This window comes from Montipora foliosa, chromosome 14 (assembly GCF_036669935.1).
Source record: "Montipora foliosa isolate CH-2021 chromosome 14, ASM3666993v2, whole genome shotgun sequence".
Taxonomy (NCBI): Eukaryota; Metazoa; Cnidaria; class Anthozoa; order Scleractinia; family Acroporidae; genus Montipora; species Montipora foliosa.
The window spans coordinates 14200348-14210347 of NC_090882.1; the positions used below are offsets into that span (position 1 = coordinate 14200348).

The following is a 10000-nucleotide window of genomic DNA, read 5'->3' on the forward strand; positions in this document are numbered from 1 at the left end:
TCACAACAAAATCTGCCTAACATCATTTCCCGGACCCACCACACTAGCTGCTTCATGTATTTGTACACAGATTGTTCTGAATATTCGTTCCAGGGCACTTCATTGCGTTGGGAACGCCTGTACAATTTCTTCATAAAACAATCAGTATACGCGCCTTGTTTCTGTCATTTACAGACACTAGAAGTGGTTTATTATGAATCTCAACTTTCCTACAAGGAGCAATTGTTTTCCACTAAGGTAAGTCGTTCGTCCAGTAGGTGATCTAGCCTTACTCCGCTGGCTACGAGGAGGCGGCTGAAATTCAGGCTAGTCAGCGATCGTGACTTGAATGAAGGGTTCACTGCCACTATTTTACCACTACTTTAAATCCTCTTGATCCTCTGTAGGACGTAATTATAAGCCTCCAACTGTCTTTATCTCTTGACCAGAAAGCCAACGTCCCTCTCCTCGTAGACTGCTAACCGTTTTCAAATGGGTGCTTAGACTTAAATACTGTTTATCCACGCTATTAGAAAGTGTTCTCAGATGCCTTGCATGTCAATGCCTCGCAAATTGTTCATCCCCCAACTGACGATCAGGGTACAACCTTAGGGATACATTACTTATCGTTGACCCGCATTGCAGACGTTTTACTGAAGCTTTTATCTCTTAAAGGGAAAGTACGGTCTAGAAGAATTTTCCCTGAATCAAAAGTTCTTTACCTGTGCTGTCATACGTGACCACTCATTTGGACTAAATGTGTTTAAATAACCAACAATAACGCTTCAAAAATAAGCAAATTTAAATTGAAATCCGCCATCTTTGTTTTTGTGTGTGCAAAAGAGGCTATGACATAGCAAGGGTCAAGGATTTCTCCAGATGACTAAATGTACTTGATTGTAAAGAAGAAAAACACAGGCGAGGAGAGCAATACTTTGTAGACTTGAATCTTAATCCAGAGGCTAAATTGTATTGATGTTGGCTCCAGCTCTGAACAGATTTACCTCGTGGTCGTTAAAGACGGTTTTATTTGTGAGTTATACGCAGGAGTTTTACAAAGCAAAAGAGAGCTTGTGCAGTGCTATCACATGCTCATTGCTGTGAAATAAAATAAATGCTGGGAAATCAAGTTTAATCTGTGTACCATGGCTTTCTACGGGATCCCTGTTACAACTTCAAAACAAACGATCGATTTACATATGTCCATCAAATGGTAAGAGTAAATCGTTTGAGTAGTTGCTATACTGCTAACAAAATTTAACCACATTTCAAGTTACATTTATTAGCGCATAACAGTGAAAGTCATCTATGGCTTGATTCAGTTTTCTCGCTCCAATAAATTATAATGATATTTTGGACTAGTTGACTGAGTTTTCCGTATGAAGTGAATGTCACCAAGACCAATATTCATACACCTGAAGATCCCGCTTGAAGTCCTCCTTGGTAAAATGACAGATCCGAACAGACAAAATAGCAGTCAGGTTTTCATGTTTGAGGAAACTGTCCCCGTTTTATTTTCGCCAACCAACTTTTCTTTAAATTTCAATTTTCTGTTGTAAGTAAGCTTTGGGTTTTTTAAAATTTCTATGTGTGTTCGCCAACCAACTTTTCTTTAAATTTTAATTTTCTGTTGTAAGTAAGCTTTGGGTTTTTTAAAATTTCTATGTGTGTTCTCAAGTCTAGATATGTGTCTAGCTTCATCCCCCTCAAAAGCATACACCCCAACAGCGGTAATTGTTGTTGTGAAAAAGCCTTGCTAGGTGTATTGCGCAACATCTGAAAGTTTCGTCAGCTTATTCTAAATTAAATGCTTCCCAGTGACATGAGTGTGAAAGCAAACAAATACGTTTGCTGAAGCATCGAAGACGGCTGTTGCTGAAGGAAGAAAGTGAAAAAGGTACGCTTGTCGAATATTTCTTTCATTTGCTCTGGCTGATTTTTGCCGCATACATGTAGTTTGATTGATGAGAAAATGTATTAACTAAAGTGACTTGAGTTTCTGTCGCACTTATGGCCTACATGGCCTGCTACCTATTGAACCACAAGATCGTTTACCATAGTTCATCTTACATTTGAATTTCTCGAAGCAGAAAGGTCACACAAAAGTGATCGGGGATCGAAGAACTTGGTAAGATCGAACACATTTGTTGACTATTACTATGTACATCATAACACGTCATATCCAAGATGGCGCTCTCCAAGTCACGAAAGAGGCAACTTGAAAGTCAGCTCTTGTCACATTTTAACAGGGAACTGGACAAAATGGCAATTATTTTCGAATTCCTGGGGAAAAGTTTTCCTAATTTAGAGAAACTTTTTCTAGACCATTCTTTCCCTTTAAATCATGGTATTAATTTAAAAGCTTCTAGAAATTTTAGCTGTTCTTGTTTCCCTCATGTTTTGAAATGCATTCTTGGAAAAGTCTAGTTTTTCCAAGTGTTTTTGCCTTTTTTTTTTCAAGTCATTAAAATTAATCTATTAATTTATTTTATTTGCCAGTTTTGGTATTAACTGTGCAAAAGTGGAAAACTGAATTTTTTATAGATTGGGGTGATAGAGAATTTTTTGCCACCACTACTAGTACCACTCAAAAGTTGAGTACAAAGTTAATTTGAAAAGGGTTTGTCAGCTTCAGGTTGACAATGGTAAGACAGTCACAGTTTCTTGAAAGTGTTGAAACTCATGAGGGCACCTTACAGCAAATTGACAATAAGAATATTCAGGACTTTGTGGTGCCAATCTATGCTATGTTAGCTACAATCTTCTAAGGACAAAACTCTTGGTTAAAGTCTATCTCAAGCGTCATTTGGCACCCACTGTCAAAATATATGCCATTGGGTCCTTTCCCCCTCCCCCCCATACCAATGTGATAATGTGATGCAAAAATTTAATACTGTGCATTCCAAGCCTTTGGTCGTTGTTTCAACCAACATTGAAATGGGGGGAGGGGGGAAAGTAGGAAGAATTTAATCTTTATCACACAGACAACTAGAGCGTCATATTTTCCCTACGAGTTTTGTCCAAGATTGTAAAAATACAAAAATGAAAAAAAGTTATGGCAGATTCATTGGCCCAAAGAATCCTTTGTACCAAATTTTACGACATGATATGCTGCTTAATTTGAGCTAATTTGTCGTTTCCAATTATGGGATCATATATGTAATGAAAGCCATTTTTTTGGCACTTAACAATGGCAGACAGTGCTAATCAATTAGCAAGTGACCAGGCTAAGCATGGCTTTTATTGGTGTTATAGAGCCAGAAAAAATGACATGTATGTTGTTTTCTTAGCACACATTAAGGAACTTTTTAACTCGAAAGGAATGAACCCTAAACGATGATTTAAGGCAGTTGGCACGATTAACAGAAGAAAATGTAGTCATTTCAACGGTTAACAACGAATAACGTGCAAGACACCGAAAAAACAATGACCATCTATTGTTTCCATTGCACCTTCCCTGTTAACCGTTGAAAGTATCTGTTAATCATTGTTTTATTGAATGGTTGGCGTTAAGTTGTCTTCATAATGATCCTCTAACATAGACGATGGTTAAGAACTTATCCGAAGCCCGAGAGTTGCAAAACATCTGAAACCTGGCGGGATTTCCCGTTGAAGTTCCTTCGGGATTTGATTTAATTAAAATGAAGTGCTTGACAAGTTAAATAAATACTGTCTACTTATTGCATTTGCAGCCTCTCTCTGTGGGGAGAAAGTTTCTTTGAATTCTCTTGAATGAAAATCATGCTGATAGTCTTGCAACCAATCCATAACTAAGCGATTACAATAAGTGGAGTAATCAACAACCTTCAGAACTGTCATATACGCAACAGTCTCCAATTGGTAACAAAAATTAAGGTATCTTTTTGTCCCAAAAACCTACATGCAGCAGTCCAGTAATATTCAAACTACACCAGTATAGAGACTCTCACGAGATCTACATATTAAACTGTCCATGGTCATTGAGACTCTTTGAATTTGATTATAATCATGAAAACATGAATTATACAATCTTGGACATGAACATTTACAAAGGTATTGTGCACTCTTGGGAAAAAGTCTATCTTAAGCATCATTTGGCACCCATGCACTGTCAAAATATATTGGTCCTTCCCCGCTCCCCCCGATACCAATGTTGATAATGTGATGCAAAATACTGTGCAAGCCTTTGGTCGTTTTTCCAACCAACATTGGAATGGGGGGAGGCGGGAAAGTAGGAAGAATTTAATCTTTATCACACAGACAAATTAGAGCATCACATTTTCCCAACAAGTTTTGTCCAAGATTGTAGCTAACTAAATTTCTTTTAACAATGAAATGATAACAAAAGGAATCATAATTTATATTTAACTGCGGATATGAAATCAAGTGAAGCTACATTGTATGATCTACGCATATATGAACACAATGTTTGCAATTGCTTGGAGAGAATTAAGCCTGAAAACTTCAGGACTTTAAAGGGGATTTGAACTCCTGACCTTGCAATGCGGGTGTTGGTTAGAGCTCCGCACTGACATCGCAAAGTCACGGGCTCAAACCCTGAACCTGTTGAAGTCCTGAATTTTTCTTGATTAATAATTATTGTGAACTCAATTGCTCAAATTGCATTCTTACATGTAACTGCGAGGATCATAGCTTCACTTAACTTGAATACCTTTTGTACACTTTTAGGTCACTACCAGATGTCATCATCTCTCACATTACTCAGTTTCTTGCTCCAAAAGACCTTGGAAACATGCTCAGGGTCAATCGATATTTCCGTCGATTGTTCAGTGCACCTTATTTCTGGAGGGAAATCACAGTGATCATGTGTTTGTCAAAGACTGAGGGAAAAAGTAAACAGATTGACCCTTGGATCCTGCGAGGAATTAAATCGAGAGGAATAACAGAATTGGTCATTCAAAATAGTAAATGTGACGAGGAAAATGATGTTATAGAGGTTATACTGCAGTCATTGGGATCCCAGTTGGAAAGGATATCATTTGCTTTGACAGGCCTGTCCATTTTTCCAATCCTGAGGAAGGCTGCAGTTGCTGGTAATTGGAAGCTAAAAAAGATTGATTTGAGAGACATCCACTGGATGACATCATATGAACAATTCACTGGTGTCCTGCAACAACTACCGGGGCTAGAGGAAATAATACTTGGATACAATTTGGCTGGAGTGAGACCTTCTCTACGCTCGACTTTTTCTCCAGGTGGAAGGGCTTTCGAACTAAAGGTATGAAGAAAACTTTATGTAGCAAATTCAAGTCTTTAGGTAAGGAGTGTAGTGTAGCGTAAGTGGTGACAACATCTATGAGAACAAGGCCGAGAAATTTACACGACTAAAAAAGCCAAAACCGCCATTTTTTTGCAGGGTTTGCACCAAACATGGGAGTGCTACATGATTGGGCCTTTTTGACAGGCAACCATTTTAAGTCCCAAGGGACAGAAAAACTTTTGTTTTGCACACCCTGAACTTGTGCACAAAAGGACTGCAAACTGAGACACTCTAAATAATAATAATTATTATGCTCTTATCTCCTCTAATGTATCTGCATTAAAATATGTACAGGAAATCATATGGGCAGGGGTGATGTTTCGAAAGTTCACAAAATATAACAAGTGCAATATGAGAATTTTCAAAACATCACAAGTGGCCATAAATCATGAAATCCACGAGCAAGTTCATACATTAACTTTTTATTTATTATAATACTCAATAAAATCACTCCATCACTTTGTTTCCATATTAACTTCCGTATTGCACTCTATAAGCTATTTATGCATTTCGTCATTGACCAATCACAAAATAATGTGATATTTTGTTAAGTACATAGTAAGGACGGTATTGAAGTGGATAAATTGTGGATAATAATGTATTGAAGTGGATAATAATGTATTGAAGTGGACAAATTGTGGTACAATCACAGAATCGAAAGGTCAAGATATAGGATTTTAACATCCAAACTGACAGAGTGATAGAACATCGGAGACCGGCTGTTGTTGGGAATAAGGATGCCGCTGGGAAATGCCAAATCATTGATGTGGCTATCCTCGGTGACCACAATATCGAAATAAAGGAATATGAAACTATTCAGAGTTCTGATTTGAAGTTGGACAACAGCAGTTGTTCCCAGCTGGGGGCACTTATCCTGCAAGCAGTCTCATTCGATCTTCCAAGACAAGTTAGGTAGAGGAAGAAGGCTCTGCCAGCCGCCTTGACATCATCATCGTATTGTGCATGTGTTAAAAATTCAAGTGTATTCAGTGCCAGTCACACGTGACTAGTAACCACAAATTAAACCACGAAAGGAAAACAGTCTGGATACATGTTTTCGAACAACTCTAGCAAACACACGACAACCAAGGAACCATTTCCTTGGAAACTCAAGGTAGTTCATACTTTTAAATTGCCATTTCCTTTTTTACTGAAACATTTTTAGGTTTCTGGCAGACTAGTTATGGAGGAAAGTCTCATGGGAATTTAGAGTTTTGAAACGCTGTTGTAAATTTCAAAAATATTGGTGATGCGTGGCGATTGATCATGCGCGAAAAAACAAACAAACAAACAAACAGGTTTGACAAGTCAAAACTGAACTGACTCATCCATTTCTTGGGATGAGTGGCAAATCAAAGAATACTGACAGAGGTGGCTGGCAGAGTCGTCTTCCTCTTCCCGACTTATTAAGGAAGATCGAAGAGACTCTACCCGCAAGGTAGGGGGCACTAGGTAACATACCAAAATACTGTACTTCAAATCTCACTTAGATCATGGCTGCTTCTTGGCACTGCCAACATCCTGTGAAAGGTGCTTTCTGTCTGAGGTCCCGGGGATTTGATGGAGAGTTCGAAATTCTAGTGCCTGAGGACAAAACATGGAGTACAAGTGTACCACTAAACAGAATACCCCTATGGAGTACCCCTAAAAATAGTTTTGATGTCAAAATATTTTTTTTCAAAGTCGAATGCCCTTTGACTGTACATAATTGGTACCTTAAATGATTTCCGCTGGTGCGAGTCTTGTAACGGCTGGCCACCATTTTGAAAAAAGATAAATGATCAGCTGGCCACTACCCAGAAATACAGGTATAGTAAATGTGCTTTGTTAAACATCAGACGTGGAAGACGACAGGTAGGTTTTATAATGATTTAAATTTTGCTTCACGAATTGGGCAGCCTTTGCTTGGGAGTTCCATTTTCAAAAAAAGAATTTTTTTTACCTCTTAACTATTTCTGGAGATACTCCATGGGGGTAATCCATGTTTTGTCTTCATCCCATTCTAACGTCTCAAGTTTAAACTAATCTTTGTGAAATGATGATGTTGATAATAATTTTACATTATGCAGAAACCTTGTCTGTTGGGAAGACCGATCATCCTTTGATACCTGAATACCTGGGGTCAAGGGATAAATTTGACTTTATTTCAACGAGGAAATACCAGACTGAAAAATATGTTTGTAATTTATGTTTTATAGTTGGGGATGGATCTACTGAGAGGTCTTAATTGCTTTGCTGCCAAACTAACAAGTATTTCACTTATACATGTGGCTCTTGTGGAGGCCCATTTTAAGGCTCTGATATCAAATCCAAATATACAAGTACTAACTCTGGCCTCCGTTTACATTGCCAGTAGAGGTATTCAAGGTAAATATTTTTTTAACCCATTTGCTCCTAAGGGATTTCTCAACACCGAGTAAAAATGCCTGGCATCAGACAGTAAAATCTGTAAGCACGACTCAAGCTGTAGGAGGGAGACGTAGTTGTCGTTAACCTCTTTACTCCAAAGGAATTTCTATTCAGTAACTTGGAGGTAAAATCGTTGGGCATTTTTGACTTCTTTTTGTATTTTATTAGTGCTTTGGTTAGTTTTGTAATACGAATGCCAAAATAAAAACACTGCAAATAAGTAAGATAAACACAGACCATTTACATTCCAATTCCAACCCCCCCCCCCCCCCTCCCCCCCAAATTATAGATGGAAATTTGAACCAAAACCACTTTTAAGGGTGCGGAAAAAGCTCCACTTCTGGTGATCCCATCCCTCAAAGATGCCTTGTCTTAAGCTCTTCATTCAGAGTTTAGAACTTTCCAAGAACGTTGCTTCACCCTACAATAATACTATCAATGCCGTGCGCGCGTTTACAGCACGATTTCAGCATGATCAGGACCATTCTCGACCCCAGAGCTCTTCTCTTGACTGAGAGAGAAAAGAGCTCTGGGGAACCCTGAAACAAAGTGTCTTGTCATTGGTTTTCGTGAAGAACAATCAAAAGCGTCTTTAATTGGTCCATTCATGTTAGCACGAGGAGTGAGCAGGCGCTGTAAGGTTCAAATCGCCAAGTTTTGTCTATAAGAACCCTACGGCGCATGTTTTCCGACATATAGTTTCCCAGAGCCTTGGGTCGATCCGAGGCTCTTGTGACGAGAATGGATCAGGACGATCAGTTTTCCACTCTGCACAGGCGCATCTGAGAAAAGATCTAATACGCGTGCTCAGAACTCAAGTCCTCTTTCACCATCTTCACCATCCTCGTTCCTAGAGCCCTTTTTAGTCAGAAAAAACCGCGGAGACTGAGAACGACGATGGATCGTTCCAAAGGTAGAAGCGGTGTAAACGTACAACTTTAAATGAATCTTGTACCCAGAAGTCACACGGTCATTTCCAGTGTCAATATGAAATCATGGGCATAATGACCTATACTCAGACTTTTCTTTAACCTTAGATAATCAAGAAACGAAGTCTGTTGGTTGTCCCAGTTTGACCTCGCTAGAAGTAACTGACTGTCCGCTGGTCGTGACAGAGACTTTACTCTCTTGGATATTTCCCGGCTCCGCGCAGAACGAGACCCTAACCAGCCTAAATGTAACTCGCTGTCATGTCTCCTCGTTATTCACAATCCTTCCCAGACTACCAGCTTTGACGAAGCTAAATTTGACTGGCACAAGGCTCCCTGGAAACCTTTCAGAAGTTGTCCACATTTTGACAAAGTTGGAGTGGGTGGATTTGAACGGCTCCACGAGGATAAGAGGCGAAGAACTTGGTGAACTTTCCAAGTTTGTTGGCAAGACCTTGCGTTACTTGGGTTTGGCGGGATTGAGTGTAACGGATGCTCAGTTGAGAAATGTGGCTCCCATGTTTCCTGTTCTAAGAACGCTTGATCTCAGTGGGTGCACGGGAATCTCTGATGCTCTCCTCGTGGAGTGGTACATCAAACACGATGAAAAACAGTGGCCGAGTTTGAGAAAGCTTATTCTAAAAAACTGTGAAAACATAACTCAAGAGGTCGTGAAATCTACTCGACTTAGAACAAGAAATCAACTCTTGATTGATATGTGAATCTGCAAGTAGAGAAAACGGGCTGAGCTGAGTTTGAATTTACTAACATTTAATCTGCGATTAATAATAATTATAATATTGAGTGTTAATGAATTGTTTTAACATGTCAAGTCTTCCAGCGCTGGAGAACAAATTGGGGACACTACATAGATATCAAATCATTTTAACTCAAATCAATCAAGCAGATTGGACATTGTATTTTTCAGGATAGGGGAAAACTGGTGTATCTAAAGAAAAACCTCTCAAAGCAGAGTCATCAAGTCGAGTCTCCTCGGAAACCACAAATGGTGGCTTGCCACAACGACCTATCCAGCATGGGTGTTCCAATCTCGCTTGTTGACTGCAGGCCAGTGTCACGCTTCAAGGTGTCGATGAAGGTGCTCTGCAGTCCGCCCCGAAAAGCTCGGCCCTGTTAGGGTTCCCAGAGGAACAGACTGTGCGCCGCGACATCATCGTGACGGATGCACTGTCCCGAGTAGACAACCAACAAACTCAACCCGCATATCACGCCGAGGCAAATTTCGGTTTCGTAAACGGTCGTTACTATTTGGACGACGAAGGAGGCTCAAACCAGTTTTAACACTTTCAACAAACAGTACTGTTTGGAAGGATTGAATCCACCCAACGGTTTCACTGAACGGCAATGTTATGATACCGTATGAAACATCAATAAATGCTCAACAAGATGCACTCATCAATGT

General features: G+C 39.4%; 1 protein-coding gene across 2 annotated transcripts in view; it reads left to right on the forward strand.

Annotated features, from left to right (window-relative positions):
- The first annotated feature begins 88 nt into the window (after nt 1–88).
- LOC137985232 (uncharacterized) overlaps nt 89–10000 on the forward strand; it is a 10555-nt gene continuing 643 nt past the window's right edge. Inside the window, exons 1-5 of one of the 2 annotated variants that reach the window (XM_068832784.1) lie at nt 95–237; nt 1798–1876; nt 4648–5197; nt 7438–7606; nt 8686–10000. The exon at nt 8686–10000 is cut by the window's right edge and continues 643 nt beyond it. In XM_068832784.1, coding sequence (XP_068688885.1) covers nt 4712–5197; nt 7438–7606; nt 8686–9299 — 1269 coding nt within the window. In that variant the 5' untranslated portion in view covers nt 95–237; nt 1798–1876; nt 4648–4711 and the 3' untranslated portion in view covers nt 9300–10000. Of the gene's footprint in view, nt 238–1797; nt 1877–4647; nt 5198–7437; nt 7607–8685 lie in introns of both variants that reach the window. The other variant, XM_068832783.1, reaches the window with a different exon arrangement.